This window comes from Lemur catta, chromosome 7, assembly GCF_020740605.2.
Source record: "Lemur catta isolate mLemCat1 chromosome 7, mLemCat1.pri, whole genome shotgun sequence".
NCBI lineage: Eukaryota > Metazoa > Chordata > Mammalia > Primates > Lemuridae > Lemur > Lemur catta.
The window spans coordinates 69,125,051-69,142,632 of record NC_059134.1 but is presented as its reverse complement, the minus strand read 5'-3'; the positions used below and the strand labels follow the sequence as shown (position 1 = coordinate 69,142,632).

At 43.7% G+C, this 17,582-nt stretch overlaps 1 protein-coding gene across 1 annotated transcript in view; it reads right to left on the bottom strand.

Moving 5' to 3' along the window:
* Positions 1-7,159: 7,159 nt before the first annotated feature.
* Positions 7,160-17,582, bottom strand: part of SPON1 (spondin 1) — a 235,485-nt gene continuing 225,062 nt past the window's right edge. The window contains exons 11-16 of the mRNA XM_045557580.1: positions 16,992-17,174; positions 15,167-15,337; positions 14,926-15,093; positions 14,479-14,643; positions 12,183-12,446; positions 7,160-9,810 (exon numbers count right to left, since the gene is read on the bottom strand). Of these exons, the coding sequence (XP_045413536.1) occupies positions 9,647-9,810; positions 12,183-12,446; positions 14,479-14,643; positions 14,926-15,093; positions 15,167-15,337; positions 16,992-17,174 (1,115 nt within the window). The 3' untranslated portion in view covers positions 7,160-9,646. The remainder of the gene's footprint in view (positions 9,811-12,182; positions 12,447-14,478; positions 14,644-14,925; positions 15,094-15,166; positions 15,338-16,991; positions 17,175-17,582) is intronic.

Sequence of the window (17,582 nt, the reverse complement as noted above, 5' to 3'; positions counted from 1 at the left end):
TTTTACATTGTACTTCATAATATACATTGATGTAGAAATGTCTTTCCTTTCAGGTCTTGAAGTAAAATTACTGCCCAGGAGGATACCACATTTATCCTGTGGCTTTTGACATCATAGCACTGTCACATATCCTTGGGAGTACCTACAGTTGGGATAGTTTTCGTCATGGGTAACTCCAGATAACAAGAGGTTGCTTACATATATCCAGATTTAATGGAAAACCCTTCAAATTTTATCTTATCTCAGTTTACTTTTCTCTTCATGCTTCACTTTGGGTTATTGTTGTTGCTACGTCTTCAAGTTCTGTAACCTTTCCTTTTGCAGTTGCTTAATCTGCTATTAATCTTACCAAGTGAATTTTTATTTCAGACTTTATGTTTTTTCCCTCAAAGTTTTATTTGGATCTTTTTTGTATATTCTATTTATCTCCTCATTATGTTAATATATTCCTCTTAACCAGCCCTTCTCAACTGGGTGCCCAGAGAATTGAGCCTTATCTGTTGTGTGTTACGATTAACTTCTCACCTATGCATTTAGAATGGTACTGGCTTGGGGGAATTTAGAAAATGGTCACTCAACTTTCCATGGGACTCGGTTCTCTCACCTGTTGAGAAAGGCTGCTTTGAATAGTTGAATATTGTTATAACAGCTGTTTTAATGTCTTGGCAGATCCCTTTATCTCTGATTTTTGTATTTATTTTTATTGACTAAATTTTATTTAGCTATGGGTCACATTTTCTTGGTTTTTCATATGTCGAGTTAAGTTTTGGTTAGATGATGACATTGTATATTTTATGTTGTTGGGTGTCTAAATTTTGTTGTCTTCATATGAAGAATTTTGGGCTTTGTTGTGGTAGCCAGTTAATTTACTTAACTGCGTCTCAGTTTGATCCTTTCAGGTCTTCTTTTAAGCTTAATGCAGTCTCAAGTAGCCTTTTTCCAGGATGGTTTAGCTCTACTCCTAAAAAATGGCCCTTTTGGGGTCTCTACTGAATGCCCTGCGTAATTAATAAGAACTTTCCAATTTGGCTTGTGGGAACTCGGTCAATTTCCAGCTCCATGTGAGCTAAGGGGGACCATCCTTTTCACAGTTCCTGGGTCATTCTTTGCCCAACCTCCTAGAGTTTCACTCTGTATATATGTATCTTAATATTCAGCAAAGACTAATTGACCCTATGCATGTTTTTGGAGCTCTTTTTCTGTGTAGCTCTCTCTCCCTTCCAGTACTTTGCCCTGAAATTTCCAGCTTCAAAATTTTTTATCTCTAACGTCTGTCTTTTCATCTCAGGGAAACATTTGTGCCCTGCTTGGAATCTGCTATCCCCTTTACAGTCTGGAATGTGCCTCTAGGTAGAAAGCCAGGGCAGTCTTAAAGCTTACCTTATTTGTTTTCCATTGTGCTGTCTTCAGTGTACAATGTCTGAAAACAGTTGTTTCATGTATTAATATTTAGTCTAATTTTTTAATTGCCTAAAGTAGGAGGGTAAATCCTGGTTCCTGTTACTCCTTCATGATTGGATGTTGAAGTTGCTCCCATTTGATTTCTATCATACAATCAGAGATGCCTTGTAGCTGTTTAAATCCTCTGACTTGAAAACTTTTCTCACAAAGAATAACCAGTATCATGACATGAATAGTCCTTGTCTTTCTGGCCATTTATTCTCTATAGCTTGGGGTTGGCAAACTTTTTCTGTAAAAGGCCATATAGTAGGTAATATTTTGGGCTTTGCAGGCCATATGGTCTCTGTCCCAACTACTCAACTTTCCCATTATAGCAGTGAAGCAGCCATAAATAATGTGTATATGAATTAATGTGGCTGTGTCCCAATAAAGCTTTATTTGCATACACTGAAGTTTATCTTTCATATCATTGTCCAAAATGTTATGAAATAATATTCGTTTACATTTGTTTCCTAACTATTTAAAATTGTAAAAACCATTCTGTACAAAAACAGATAGTGGGATGGATTTGACCCATGGGCCATGGTTCATCAACCCTGCTCTATAACACATGTAGCAGTTGAGGTTACATTTCTAATGTTAGAATGTCTTATGCCTCTTTATTTATGTGGAAATTCTTTCAAACAGGATTTTCTGAATGAATGGTCATGAATTTCTGTCCTAGGAATTTTCTCCCTACATTGTTTGTTTAGGGATTTACAACATTGCAGAATTGGACATTATGTTCTTATTGAGATACATGTTACGTTGATGATTATTTAAGTTTTTGAGGCTTCAGAGTTTTATAATATAAATTCGTCCTTAACCTTATCATCTGACTTTTTTTATTTTGGGGATACAAATATTTTTGGGGGTACAAATGTTTTTGGCTACATGGATTGCTTCTGTAATGCTTGAGTCAGGGCTATAAGGGTATCCATCACCTAGATAGTGTTCACTGTACCTGTTAGGTAGGTTTTCGCCCATCCCCTCTTTTCCCCACCCCCCTACTTGATTTCCACTGAGTTTTACTTCCCTCTGTGCTCATCAGTTAGTTCCAATTTAATAACATACAGGTGGTGATTGTTTTTCCATTCTTTAGATACTTAAGATAGTGATCTCCAGTTCCATCTAAATTGTTGCAAAACGCATTTTTTTATGGCAGAGTAGCATTCCATGGTATACATACACCACATTTTGTTAATCCACTGATGAATCGATGGCACTCATGAATCAATGTGTTGATTCCACATCTTTGCAGTTGTGAATTGTGCGGCAATAAACGTTCGAGTGCAGGTGTCTTTTTGATAAAATGACTTCTTTTCCTTTGGGTATATACCCAGTAATGGGGTTGCTGGATCTAATGGGAGGTCTACTTTGAGTTCTTTGAGGAATCTCCATACTGTTTTCCATAGAGGTTTCATTTGACTTTTAAAATTTGATGTAACAAAGTTGTACATCCTTACAGTCTAGCCCTGCTCCTCTTCTGTTTATCACCACTTATTTTAATTCATTTTATTTCCTTTCCCATTGCTATATATTATGATCCCATTGAACAGATGACTGGCAGGCAGATAGAAGGAGAGGATGATCAAATGGTCATTCTCAAACTCTTGTCACTTGACTGCTTAAGGGTATTTAACCAGTGACGGCTTCTAAGTTATGCTTTGTTTTTAGCAAAAAATATTTTAATTAAAAATACTTGACTGAGCAGATTTCTTTTTGCAAAGCCATGTTAGGCATTTTGGGGAAATGGATAGACATGGAGCTTTTTCTTCCTTCAAATTACTCTAGTGGAGAAAGCTTTAGACAACATCAAATGCTGGGATCCCTCTATTTTAAGGTAAAATATGAGAAGCATGCAAAAAATGTTGTCAGGTCCAGTGGAAGGGATGCCAGTATATATTCTTCCTGGATAATGTGAGGGCGCTTTTTAATTAGAAGTGATGTTTTGGCTGGAGCTTGATGGATTTTAGGATTTGAGATGAGTTGGAGAGGAGACGAGTGAGATGGTGGAAAGGCTGAGGGAAAGGCACAGAGTTGGCAGAATGCAGGGTGTATTCTGGGACCGGAACCTTGGTCTAAAAAGATTCTGTGTGCAATGGGGAAAAATAGAGACTGGGATGGTGGTGTGGGGGGCTTTAAATAGGATTGACCCTTCTTTGTATAATGGGAAACTGCCAAGGATTCTGAACGGGAGGGAGGTGCCTGGATCTAATCTAGTGGCAGTGTGAATGGCAGAGAGATGCAGATTTAGGAAAGGGCGGTCAGGTAAGAGGTTGTTGGAGTCATGGAATCTGTCCTCTTAGCATCATAAACTTCTTGAGGGAAGAACCCTGTCTGTTGTGTTTACTGCTTTACGCACATTGCCTGGCATGTGCAGAAAAACAATTTAATGAACGAATGATTTCAGAGAAAGATAATGAAGGCCTGAACTGTGGTAACATGGGGGAGAAGGGGACTGAACACTAGAGGTATATCTAAGATGTTTGAGTCTCCAAAATACTAAGTGTGGGTGACCAGGTAGAGCTATTAATTAAAATGAGTATAGGCAATTCTCTAGTGATTTTTTTTTTTTTTTTTTTTAGGTGACAGTCCCATACTGGCTTAGTCCAGGAGGCATTTGGGAATGGAATGAGGATTGGAGGTTAAAAGAAGAGGCTAGGACGAGAAGTGCAGATTTGGAGTTCATTTTTTTTTCCTTTTTGGAGACAGAGTCTTGCTCTGTCGCCCCAGGTAGAGCACAGTGGTATCATCATAGCTCACTGCAGACAAACTTCTGGGCTCAAACGATCCTCTTGTCTCAGCCTCCTGAGTAACTGGGATTATAGGCACATGCCACGATGCCCAGCTAATTTCTCTATTTTTAGTAGAGATGGTCTCCTGAGCTCAAGTTATCCTCCTGCCTCGGCCTCCCAGAGTGCTAGGATTACAGGTGTGAGCCACTGCGCCTGGCCGAGTTCATCTATTTTGAGCTAGTGATAGGAGAGGATAATGTCCACTAGAAAGAGTGTGTTTGAGAGCAGATCCAAGGCTTAAACTTTTGGGGAAAACAAACATTTGGGAGATAGAAGATTAAGAGGCAGCAAAAGGCCAAGAGAAACAGCCAGAAACTGGAGAGAATCAGGAGCCTGTATTGTCAAGGAAACCAAGAAACTGGTAGAAAGCATTGAGAGCTATGCAGAGAGAACAGAGAGTAAGAGGCAGCACTGGTCATTTATGGGTTGCTGATGACTTCCGTAGATTCGCTCCAGTCCTCTCGTTGTGGAAACCAGATTGAGGTGTGGTTGGAGGGTATTGAAGTGGAAGAAGTAAATGTGGTTATTTTGAGAAATTCTGTGGCAAAATAGGGGTGATGGGGCAATTATCTTGCTTTATAGGATAGGATGTTGGAAGAGTAAGAAATAGAGCCAATGCAAGGTACTTAATCACAGAAATGTAGGTATACAAATCTGAACTAGGTACTACCATGTGGATACTAAAGCATTTGAGAGATTTTAAACACTTAGGGTTTGCAGGATGGCATTCTTTTCTGACTAGCTAGGATGGTATGTAGTGTACCTTCTCAGACTATCTGTGTTAAAGGGCCAGTTAAAAATTTTTTAATCTCCATTATTGTGGACTGATACTTTGCTAAATATAATGAAAAATCAATTACTGGGAAAATAATCATTCTCTTGGGATGTTGTGGCAGTGTCACTGTAAAAGTTTCTAAACACTTGCTTTCAATTTCTGTATCTCATTTGTGCATGTTATCAGGCTGCAGGTCTTGCTTTCAGCGTCCCTGGTGTAGTGGGTAAGGGAGCAGGAGATCCGGCTATTCTGAACAAGTGGGCCCTCTGACTTCCTAGGTAAGCTGGTAATTCCAGGTTAGGATCACCAGTAGGAGTTGCATTCCAACTCCAGGAAAAATAGAGACTATACTTTTATAAACTCCAAGTGTTGTAAAGGAGTCAGTAAACTTGAATATGATGTTTTTGACATTTCCTTTCTGTTAATACTTATAGATATTTGAAGTAAAGGAAAATTGTTTAAACATGTAACTATTATCAATCAATTCTAAAGACAGGAGTATTTACAGCAATATGAAAAAATGTTAATGAATGCTATCTTATGTTAAGACATTATGAATATGAATGTTAAGTGAAAGTCTAATTTCATTTTGCTCTCATGATAACTGTAAAAACTGTGCATGCATATTTTGTCATGACATTTTTGGTTTTAAGTGACAGAAATGCTACTCAAACCAGCTTCAGTACAAAGTGTGCATTTATTGGTTTATGAAGAAGTAAGCATTGGGTGGGGTCTAGTTGGCTTTCAGTGAATCCTAACACAGGACCCCTTCTCAAGAAATTGGCTAAATTGTGGAGGGGGAGTAGATAAGGCCTTTTGTGTAAGAAAGCTTGTGTCAAAGCCTAAGGCCAGAAAAGGTAAAATAACTGGCCTGAGCTTTGACAGCTGCTCAGAGGTGCAGCACTGGTTTCAGCCTAGGTGCCCCATGCTTAACCGTCACACAGTCTCTGCCTGTCCACCCTACCGAGTGGAGAGTGTAGAAAGCCTTCCAAACCAATAGGGTTTCTAAAGCAGGATGCCATTTAAACCTGACATTTAAATCGTTTGCTTTCAGATTTCAAAGGATCTAAATTGAAGAATTAGCTTCATGCTAATTAGCATTCAGCTGCTATTTATAATTTTGTTTCTGCATCTCATTTTCAAAAGGGATTAATTTATTTTCATTCATCCTCCTTACTTTGGGCTATAGGAAGAACAAAATGAATCATTCCATTATTAAAATTGATAGCACCAAGTAACAAAATAGTGGAAATGGCTGTGTCTTCATAATTAGGGATTAAACATTTATGGTTAGTCTTTTTTTTTGGACAGCGCTCTCCATTTCTTTAGGGTGTATGTGTTTAACTCCTTTGTAGCTGAACTTCCAAAGCTGAACTCTTTTACTCCAGGTTGGATTCCATTATAAAATGATCCGGAGAGGTCTTTCTATAGTTTTTTGAGTTTTCTGATGTTTTTAAAAATTTATTTTTATTTTTAACTATTTAAACATTTAGGCTAAACAAAAATAGGTCACAGAAATAATTTGACTTAGAGAATTTTTGTGTATCAACATTTGTTTTAGTCCTTTTAGTGTTGGCTCTAACGGAATAAGCTAGGCTGGGTAATTTATAAAGAAAATAGGTTTATTTAGCTCATGGTTCTGCAGGCTGGGAATTATAAGAGATGTGGTGCTGGCACCTGCTTGGCTTCTGTTGAGGTGTTTTCATGCCCTGTCATAACATAGTGGAGAAGGTCAAAGAGGAAGCGGACACATTTGAAAGGCAAAACCTGAGGGGGCATCCTGGCTGTTTATAACAACCCACTATCTTGGGAACATTCCCATGGGGACTAATCCAGTCTCTGGAGAGCTAGAACTCACGCACTACCATGGCTCCAGGCCATTCATGAGGAATACGCCCCTATGACCCAAACACCCCCCACTAGGACCCACTTCCTAACACTACTACATTGGGGATCAGATTTCAGCATGAGGAGTTTTGGTGGGTACAAACTCCAACCGCAGCACATTTTAGCCATGGACTTGACCTGGACTGTTTTTGGAGAGTCATAGTCATGTGAGAATGTGTAGTGCTCCCTTACTCCCTGAAAGGAGTACATAGACTTTGAGTATGTCCAAGTATGTTTAGTACACAAAATTCAAATTAAAAACGGCACAAAATCTTTTTATTCTGGGTCTAAAGAAGCCCAGGTTTTATTCTCATTTGCTACAACAGATTTCCTTCAAATAAAATGCATTGGCAAGGTGACAGGTGAGTGGCCCAATGTCTGGCTGGGAAATAATATCTCCGAACTTACTGTTAACTTAAAATGTGGATGGAAATTGGATTACAACTGGTTTGCCATTGATAAAAAGATATACAACAATTATAACTTCTTTATATGACAGTTTCTATTGGGTATCTAATGATTTCTTTATTATCTCAAGTGGAAGTCCAAACAAATTTCATTTTTGTAGTAAAAAGTCTTTATTTCCAAAATGATTGGTTAGCCAGAAAAACTATAAACCACCTAACACAAGACTTTGGTAAGAAAGAAAGAGATTTGACATTTCTTATAAATTCCCCATTGCAAACAAAAAATAACACTTCTGTGACAAGAATTGTTACTCATTCTCAGCCATTAACCAGTTACCTGGTTTTACGTCTCCAAAGTTAGGATTAGAAATGTACCCGGCAGGGATCAAGTAAGAACATGAGATACTAGGGTGGCTTGTTCCTGGATGTAGGAATCACCGTCTTAGGGAACTTTGATTTTCATGGGTTGAGAATAAATATGCACCTAGATACCTTAGAACAATGTTGCAAAAGTAGGCAGATTCTATATCAGGTCTTTTTTTTTTGTCCAAGTAGAAAATTAAACTACTTATTTCTTTATATTATGTTCCTTTGGGGGACGAAAACAATTAAGGATTAAAAATACAATGTTGGAAACAACTCAGATGTAGCTCAGAGATGTGGTAATAATGTCCCCTTCAGAATAAGGGAGCAAAAGCCATATCTTACTGAAAATGATCGAGGTGGATGACAACTGTAAAAAGACCCAAGCTTCTGAACATTTAATTAGCTTAAAAACACAAAAGACAGACCAATGAGTTTTTTATTGAATAGTCTATCTTGTGTTAAAGAAAGTACATATTCAGGGCTATAGTATATATATGTCATGTTTGGAAATATCCTGATGTGTTTAATGCAAATACTTAAAGTAGTGTATTTAAAGCATTGTATGCATCTCATCCATGGTACATATTTGGATTAAGCAGTAATAATGAAGGCCTGCAAGAGAAATGAAACAGTAGTTTTAATAATAAATGCAAAAACTGCTGATGGGTTCAACTGAGAAAATGTCCTTTTACACTAATCCTTGGTAGTTGATCTCCCTGAATTTGGTGTGCTTATGATTGCTTGGAAGGGGATGTCAACCCATGGCCTTCCCTGTGCGTGTCCAGGAGGACACAAGCCTGGTATGGATAGTTGACACAGATTTGACTTTGCACCAGAATTGCTTGCTCAGCTTGATTCCCTAATATTCTTTTCTCTTAGATGGTCTCTGAAATACTTTTTCTCTCTACATATTTCTCTCTACATATAAAATTTCATGACTAAAAAATAACTTTGGAGATAGTCTTTTTGTTAAAAGAATGACTCGGGAGGCTCTGGGTAGACTTAGCAAAATGTTTGCATAACAAAAATGTTTTGTTAGAAACTGATTTGAAAACTGGAAAGTCTAGATGTGTGTAGAAAGATTTTAAAACTCAGGCTTGGGACTGCTAGAGAGGCCAATTTTGTTGCCTTGGCCTTGGTGCCAATAAGGATTTAGTACCAAAAGGTTTATAGGGCTGGCTTCTTAGAAGAATTGTGGGCAAAAAAAAAAAAAAAAAAAAGGCAAGGAAAAAGTACTTTATACACTTAGTACCCTTTATCTCAGGTGTAAGAACTGGTTACTTTACCTTTAAATAAAGCAGCCATCATCTTGTTCCTTTAGGGTATCAGGAACCAATATTAGGGGATGGGATCAATGTATTCAGAATTTCTCAGTGAGGAAAGAAAAGCCACCCAACATCAATGCTTCTCATCAAGTCTACCAGCTCTGTCTTCCCCAGGAGCTACTGATGACGTAAGAGACTTTACAAGAGACCTAAAGTTCCACTAAATGAAAAGAGATGGGCAAACAGTCGTTTTCTGCAAGAGTGAACAGGCCAAAGATGAGAACAAGGGGGATCTGCTCTCTCCATCTGATCAGGAAGGTTTCCTACCTGCTGCACCCTGGGACCCAGGCAGACAGTCATTTCCAGACATGGGTGCCTCTCCGTGTGGAGGACGCCAAGGTCTCTATCTTGCCTGGCCAGGTGGAAGCTCCACAGGGACACGTTTCGGTTTAGTACAGGGTGGCTGACGCTACTCACTTCTGTGCAGGAAGAGGGCTGGCTGAAGGTCAGAGAGCCCCACTGAGCCAGTACCCACCAGGAAGTATTCAGAAAGGATGTCCTTGGCATCCACAAGACTACTGGGCGAACCACACTGCGAAAATGAAAACTAGTGTACACAATTTAAATTGTCTTGAACAAGCAAACAGACAATCCAGCCATTGGTGATTCTGGAATCTAGAGTGCAGCCCTGGGGAACTTGCACCCTTGCTAACAAGGGTGAACGTTGCATGCTCTGATCTCTTTCTTATCTTTGCAGCTGGTAAACTGGGAGCTTTTGAACCTCTTCTTTACGGTCATGTAGCGTTCCTGAATCCCACCTCCACACAGTTTGGTGCATTCTGACCAGGCTGTCCATGGGCGCATCCTACAGCCTGAAAGCATGAAAATACCTGGTTAGGCCAGCAGAAACTGAGGACAGAGCAGGGATGCTGAACTCTAGTAAAACTGAAATTTAGTTGTCTGGGCTCCTCCTCTGCTCCTGTATGGAATGATTTGTTGAATTAACTAATGGTTAGAGTCGTTGTTAGGGATTGTTAGTTCATATATGATAGCTTGCAAAAGATGGTGATAAATATTAATACTTCGCAGCTCCTCTCATCAAGAGGCAGAGTCTGTTTCTCCACCTCTTGAATCTGGGTTTGGCTACATGACTTACTTTGGCCAATGGGACATGAACAAAAACATGGCTTGAAAAAAGCTGCTAGGAAACCTTCCGCCACCGTGTAAGGAAGCCTGGCTAGCCTACTGAAGAGACCGTGTGGAGAGAGGCCTCAGCCATCCCACAAGGCCCTTCCATCCCCAGTTGAGCCACATGAGTGTGTCCAAGCTAGACCTTGGAAGACTTGTCCGGCTGAGCCAGCCCAAGTCACTGAACCACAGAATCGTAATAATGATTGTTTAAACTACAGTTGTGGGCGGGTACAGTGGCTCACGCCTGTAATCCTAGCACTCTGGGAGGCTGAGGCAGGAGGACAGTTGAGCTCAGGAGTTAGAGACCAGCCTGAGCAAGGAGACCCCCATCTCTACTCAAACTGGAAAAAGTTAGCCAGGCATGGTGGCACATGGCCGTAGTCCCAGCTACTCAGGAAGCCGAGGCAGGAAGATCGCTGGAGCCCGGGAATTTGAGGTTGCTGTGAGCTATGATGATGCCACTGTACTATAGGTGGGGCAACTAAGTGAGACTCTGTCTCAAAACAAAAATTGCTACAGTTTTGGGGTGCCTGGCACGTAGTTGGCTTTAAGGAATGTTTGTTGATTGGCTGACTGATGTGCAACAGACATTTTGCTGTGCGAACAGCTTCATAATGGAAGGATGGTGAACTGTCAGGTAGCTGCTCATACTCTCTCCATTTCTCATCATCCCAGGTGGAGATGGAGCATCTTAAGAGAGAAGAAAAGGGGTGATTTGAGCTGAGCCTTTAAAAATAATTAGAAATTCGGTGTTCCCATTAACCTTTACTTTTAGATGGGCACCTTCACCTATTCCAGGGAATCCCAAGAACATCTATCTATTGGCCTGTGCACAAGACTTAACCATGGATCTTCCCAACCCATCGTTTCATTAGTTTGCTGATATCGTACTCTTGGCTTGGGCCAGTTTATTCAGTAGTGAAGCCTCAGACAGGCATTTTTTTTTTTTTTTTTTTTAAGTCTTGGATCCCTCAAGTTAAGCTAGAGGAGGTGGACACATAATCTTCCTCTTGGATTGCGAACCAAATTTAATAACTGGCTTCTGTGCCTCTGTTTTTACCACTTCCAAACCACTCAACACAGGTCTTTAAAGTCACTCTCTTGCTTAACACATTCACCTACAGAATCAAGTCCCCTGAGCAGGCCACTGTCCTTTTATGGTCTGGCCCCCACCTCTCCAGCCTGGTTTCCTGCCTCCTTGTACTCTGTGTTCCATCCGCATCTCATTTATTGCTTGGACAGGTCACGCTCTGTGGGATCTCTGCCTTTGCAGTTGCTATTCCTGCTGCCTGGAATGTACTTCTCTAACTGGCAAACTCCTACAATTTCTTCAAGGCCCACTCTGATTCTCTCTGCTCTGATAGATATCTCCTCTGAACTCCACTCAATGTGGGATGCTCCCTCAGTACTTGGTTCCTTGATCTATTGGAGCATTTGTCACTTAGTTATTTAGCAGCCTGGATCAATAATATTTGAGGAAATAAAACTCAAGGGTGACATGACACTCACTACTGCTAAATTTTAACCTTGCAAAAATAAATCACAGAGCCTCAGGCCAGGGCCACCTTGTCTGAGCCACACCCTTAAAATGGAGGGCCACTTGTTCTGGGCGGTCCTTGGGAACATTCCCTAAATGATGAACAAGACTCTTGACACGTCCATATCATTATTTTCTATGGGATCACTAAGTCATAACTGTGATTTTTGAGCAAGGTTGGACAGACTTCTGGTTTTATATATGTGTAGAAAGGAAGGAATTACACAATTTCTAAGGGTTCTTTGCTTGTAAATGGGACAGGTAATTATGCTTTTGGCAGGTAACTATATGTCATATAAAGGTTCTTTGATAAAGTGTCCCCCCATCCTTTCCATTATAAATTATGCTAGCTTAACATTTGCGAAAAATTTGTATCTAAATAATCAAAATGCAGTCTGAAGACTCCAGAAAATGTAGTCTCTCCCCGACTCCTTTCTCTGACAGACCTACGACTTAGCTCAGTGCAGACCCCGCCTGTCCCGGGGACCAGCCCGGCCCCACGCTTGGGAGCGATACCTGGGAACTGTTCCCCGTCAGACTCTTCCCGCAGCTGCTCACTCCTCCGGCTCTCTCGGGCCTCCCTCCAGCGCAACTTCTGGATGGATGGATTTCGAAGGCACTTCCGGACACGGCACTTTTTTCGCTGCACAGTCTCTGGGCAGGGTGCACCTCCAAACTGAGGCTCCATTTGGATCATCCGGGTTCGAATCATGTGGCCTTTCCCACATGACTTGTTACATTCCGACCACTGGGACCACTCAGTGAGCTCACAGTCAATGGCTGGCAAGACACAGATGGGTATGAGTGTATCTCATGTCTGAAACAAGGTATGGCTACTTACACTCCTTTGAACATCTCAACAAGCCTGTGAGGACCGCAAAGCAGGTGTTGTTATGCCATTTAATAGAAGAAGAAACTGAGGTTCCAAGAGGCCAACTTCATCCAGCCCACACTGTTGGTAAGCAGTAGAGGCAGGATTGATGCCAGGTTATAACCCACATTCTGTGCCCCCTGTACGACTCAAGAAAGGTTTGGGGGACTTTGACATATGTTCAGAGCCTCTTGCCCTGCTCTGTGAGTTCCTAGAATATTGTCAAATCAGCCTGAAGTGGCACAGACCAGACTTCCACAGTCCAAAGGACCTAGATTTTCTCAGGGGAGTTTCAACTCACTGGTGGTGTTTTTCAGAGCAAAGCCAACAAGCACCCCCCCACCCCCACCAACTTCTTTGGAGAGAACAAGTCCACAAGCTAACGGGTGGCCGACCCTGGTGGACCAATATCAAGGACATTGTGGCTTTCATAGACCTAGGCAGCTTTTCTTGTCTTTGACATCATCTTGTGTCCTATAAATGGCCATCTGTGCAAAAAACACAGGAGCCAGAAATGGGAAATTCAGAAGAGAGTCAGAAAGTGGTATTTTATGGTTTATCACATCACAAGAGCCAGCAAATTTTTACTAAGCCAGCCTCTCACAAATGAAGGGGAAAAAATACATCAGTGTGATTCTTAGGATGTGTCCTAGCAAGGTAAATGATTACAAAATCTCCACAGGCCTTGCAAAATCAGGGTCAAGCTGGATGTATTATATCCTCATTTTGTTCAATAGTTTCAGGCCTTTTTTCCCTGTGGGTGCTCAGGCACCTTTCTTATCTGCACAATGGGCATAATGCTATTTCTCTTATTAAGTCTTGAGGATTAAACAACATAATGCTGCCGGCCGGTAAATGAGTAAGTGCTGCGTAAATGTTCATCTTCTTCTCCCTCCCTTCAGCGGGCCCTGTGGATATAAAGACTTTTAAGTCAGAAACTGTCTCAGTCAAAAGGCTCTGGGGCCCCAACTCTAGTGAGCTGGCTTGAACGACGGGTCGATTTTAGTTGCTAGAAACAACAGGTTTCTTTAGTTGATGTCCAGGTTATCTCTGCACGTGGCCGAGTCTGGCTAAATGGCCCAGGTGCTGTAGCCTGGAAAAGCAATGGGGGCCTGTGCTCACACTTGGAGCAACCTATTTCACCGATGAGGAAACGGTGGAACAGAAGTGATAACTGATCTCTGAAGGTTACGAGAAGCCAGTGAGGGGCAGGGCTGGGATGGGAACTGGGCGGGCAGCCTGAATTCTAACAAGGGGAGGGAGAAGGAAAGACTGCAAGTGAGTTTTAGGGGGAGCCCGAAAACAGCAGATCACAGCCGGTGTGAGCTTGCCTGCCCTTTCACCACCTACACGAGCAGCCTGTGCAGGACAGGCCAGATAAACTGGCTTTCTCTGCTTAGAGATTAGGCCTCATGCAATAAAAATAGCTGACCATAGAGATTTTGGAGGCAACTGAGGAAGGGGGGCAGTAAGCTTTTGAGCATTTGTTTTCTTGCTAGTCTTCTTACTAGACTGCAGGAGTCACTGATATAATGTCCAGCTTCTGGTCATGGGTAAATAAAATGGTTGCAGGGAAGAGGTATAGAATTAAAAAGCTTGGAAAATCCGTGAGTCAGACAAGCCCATAATTGGGGAGGGAAAGAATTGAGGTTTATTAAGCCTTGTGCTAAAGGTTTTTCATGTGTCTCTCCCATTAAGACTTCACAGCAACTTGCACTTTGTGTGTTCTGTAGACGGTAGCAGGAACCCCATTTTACTAATGAGGAGATTGGCTGCAGGCTTTAAGTAACTGCCAACACAGAGACCCAAACTGCACGCTCCTCCCCAGCAGTTGTGCTAACGGATCTAGCAGTATTATCTCAGCATAGGGCTGATTCTGGGCTTCCCGGACTCAGGGACATAGGAGAGAAGTGGTGGGCTTCTGGAAGCCCCAGGACTTACGGCATTCGGGCAGCATGCACTTCTCCACCTGCTCCAGGTCCTCGTTACAGTCTCCGAGTTCTGCCAGGGACTTGAGCATCCGCTGTCGGGTCCGCATGCCCTTCCCGCAGGTCACGCTGCAGTCGCTCCACTCGGACCACGGGGATAGCAAGCATGGGATGGTGTCTAGATGAAGAGCCAGGTTTGCTACTGAACACAGGCTCCCTTTGCTTTCTTTGATCTCCTTGGCCCCACAACGCCCCCCATGCGGCCCCCTGCTCTAATCCCCAGAGTGAAGTGGCACTGACCCATGGGTTTGAGTAAGTGAACTCCATGGAGCAAGAAGTCCCTGCAAGGAGCGTGCTTTCTTCCCGCTCAGCCTCCGACCTTTGCGGTGGTGGCAGGGGGCGCTGTGGCCCTCCACGCCTGTCCCCGGCCGCCGCCTCTCCCATTCCCATCCCCACTCACGGCACTCGGGCATCATGCACTTCTCCGCCTGGGACGTCTCGGCCTTGCACATGGAGCCGTCCGCCGGGCTCATCTTGACCATGCGGTGCCGCTTCTTCATGCCCATCCCGCAGGTGGCGCTGCACTCGTCCCACTCGCCCCACTCGGTCACCAGGCAGCTGCTGGGAGCTGCAGAGCCGGCAGAGTTGAGTCGCGCCCGCGGCCTCGGGATGCCCCGCCCGCCCACCGCCGCCGCACTCACAGCACTCCTCGTTGACCGTGCACTTCTCCGTCTCCTCGGTGGGCAGCGTGCACACGGAGCCGTCCTCCGGGAACTGCTTCACGTACCTCTCCCGGGACCGCATGCCTGTGCCGCAGGAGATGCTGCAGGGCGACCAGGTGATCCACTCGGACATGGTGCAGGTGGAGCCGTCTGCAACACACCGAGCGCGCGCTGCAGCCTGCGGGCCTGACCGCGAAGGGGACTTCCCGCGGGTGGGAACCAAGAACGGGACCAGTGGGCAGTCAAGGGGACTTAGGCAGTCGAGGATGGAAGTGCAAGTGCACGGAAGAGGTCTAAATCTTTAACACATTAACGCCCAAGTGAGCTGTATTTAACTCACGCTAGATTTGAGCCCAGGGCCTCGTGAAGCACATGTAACTCACATGTCTCTTCACCTTTGGGAGCTGGAGGAACTCGGCCAGATAATTAGGAAGAAATTTAACTAGGACGGAGTTGCAACAACACAAGGAAGTCCGTGCATCTTGTCTTACACAAATAATTACTTCAGGATGTCCAAAAGAGGTCTCTACTTCCTTCCTATTCCCAACCACTCCCCCAATACGTGAGGACTTTATCTGACTCTGGGTGGGGTAGCTTCTAGGGAGCCTGGACTGCTTTCCTACAAGCAGTGTTTTACCCCAGGTAAAAAAAAAGGCACAGTCCAGCATGTTTCAGAACTGTCATTACCCCCTGGGAGCCACCTGAACTGGCATGAGGAAGGACTTTTCCCTGTGGAGGGGGAGGTTAAAGACCCCAACTCCCGCTGAGACCTTAGTCAGACGGCTCCCCAGCCCCAGCCCCAAGAAAGAGAGACTTCAATGTTGACAGGTCAGTCAAACTTTTCCCCTGCCTGCTTGTAGGAATGGCCTGTCTACGGCAGGGGTCCTCCTCTTCAAAGTGCCTTATTGTGGGCAAAAATAGCTAGCAATAAACCACCATGGAAGTACAGCAAGAGTGGCATTTAAGACTGCCCCCCCAGAAAGAGCCAGGGAGTGAATGACCTGCAGTAGGGTAAGCTTTCTTTAGTTATCCTCAGCTTGGTAGTGGGTTTCTTCCTGCCACACACCCATCCAGCCTAAACATCCCCTCCCACTGCCTCATTGCGCTCTGCAAGGTCAGAGCACAGTGTATAGATCTATCCAGGAAGAGAGAGGAGTCATGCCTTGGGAAGCAGGCAGCCAACCTTTGCACAGCAATCAGCTTAGTGCAATCTTGAAACTCGAGCCATCATAGCATAGACATTACACCCTCATAGTTCAAGCCTGACCTATGCACAGTTGCAGATAGAGAGACTGAGATTTTCTGCCAGTCTGCCCAAAGGTCATGACATGAAGTGAACGCTCTGACTCAGGCTGAGGTAGAACACAGATGAAAGACCACGAATAGCAGAATTAAGAGCAAGGGATCTCAATTCAATCTTGGTCACTCCATTCACTGGCTCCTTAAAAAAAGGTTGGACTTGAGACTCAGAAGCAGGCTACTTGTTATCTGTAATTTGTCATAAGATTATCTATGTTTGTTAGTTCTTTAGTAACTTGTGCATATTTTATTCCATGGCTGGGGAGAGAGGGAGGTAGTCTATCAATCTGGAGAATTCTTTTGATGTGGTAAGACATATTCTGTGTTCAGAGTCCTCAAGCACTGCTGCAGACGCCTGAGGTGGGCCCTGCTGACATCTAGGGTCAGGGTCATAGTGACCCCACCAGGGACACTGCCTGATTGGGTGTGAGGGGCCCACGCTGCCAGGCAGACCCTCCCTTCCTGAGCTCCTGCCAGCCCCTGCTGCTCTGGGCTATCTCCTCACCTTCATCGCTGCAGCCGGGGCCCATGCAGGGCTGGAAGTCCTGGGTGTCGGGGCAGGGGACACTGAGGTCCAGCTGTGCCTTCAGCATGCGCTGCCGCATCCGCTTGCCTTTGTCACAGGTGGAGGAGCTGCAGGCGGACCACGGGGACCAGTTGGAGTAGATGCAGGTTTCGGGGGTGTCATCTGGAAAGAGTGATTGACATGTTTCCCTGGGAGCCTCGGGAGCTGCGACTGGCCCTCCCCCGAGACCAGCCCATTGGGGACAAGAAAAGCCAGACCAGCCTCAGTGAGCCTGAGTGCTCCTGGGATGGAAGCAGCCATTCATTTCCCTTTAAAAATTATATTTTAACATCTTGTTAATAAATATCTAAATCATTGGAACAACTCTCATACTATTCCTTCCTTGAAACATGAACATCTTTTCATTTCCAGTCCCTCACCTTGGCAGACCTTGTTTCTACACAGACGTAGGTATATCACAGGCAGTATTGGAAAGCACGAGGCTTTTCTTATGTTGTGGCTTCAACTTCCCAGTGATCCCATACACAGGTGTCACGATGAGAAAAAGGGCAGATGATATTCACTGAGCGC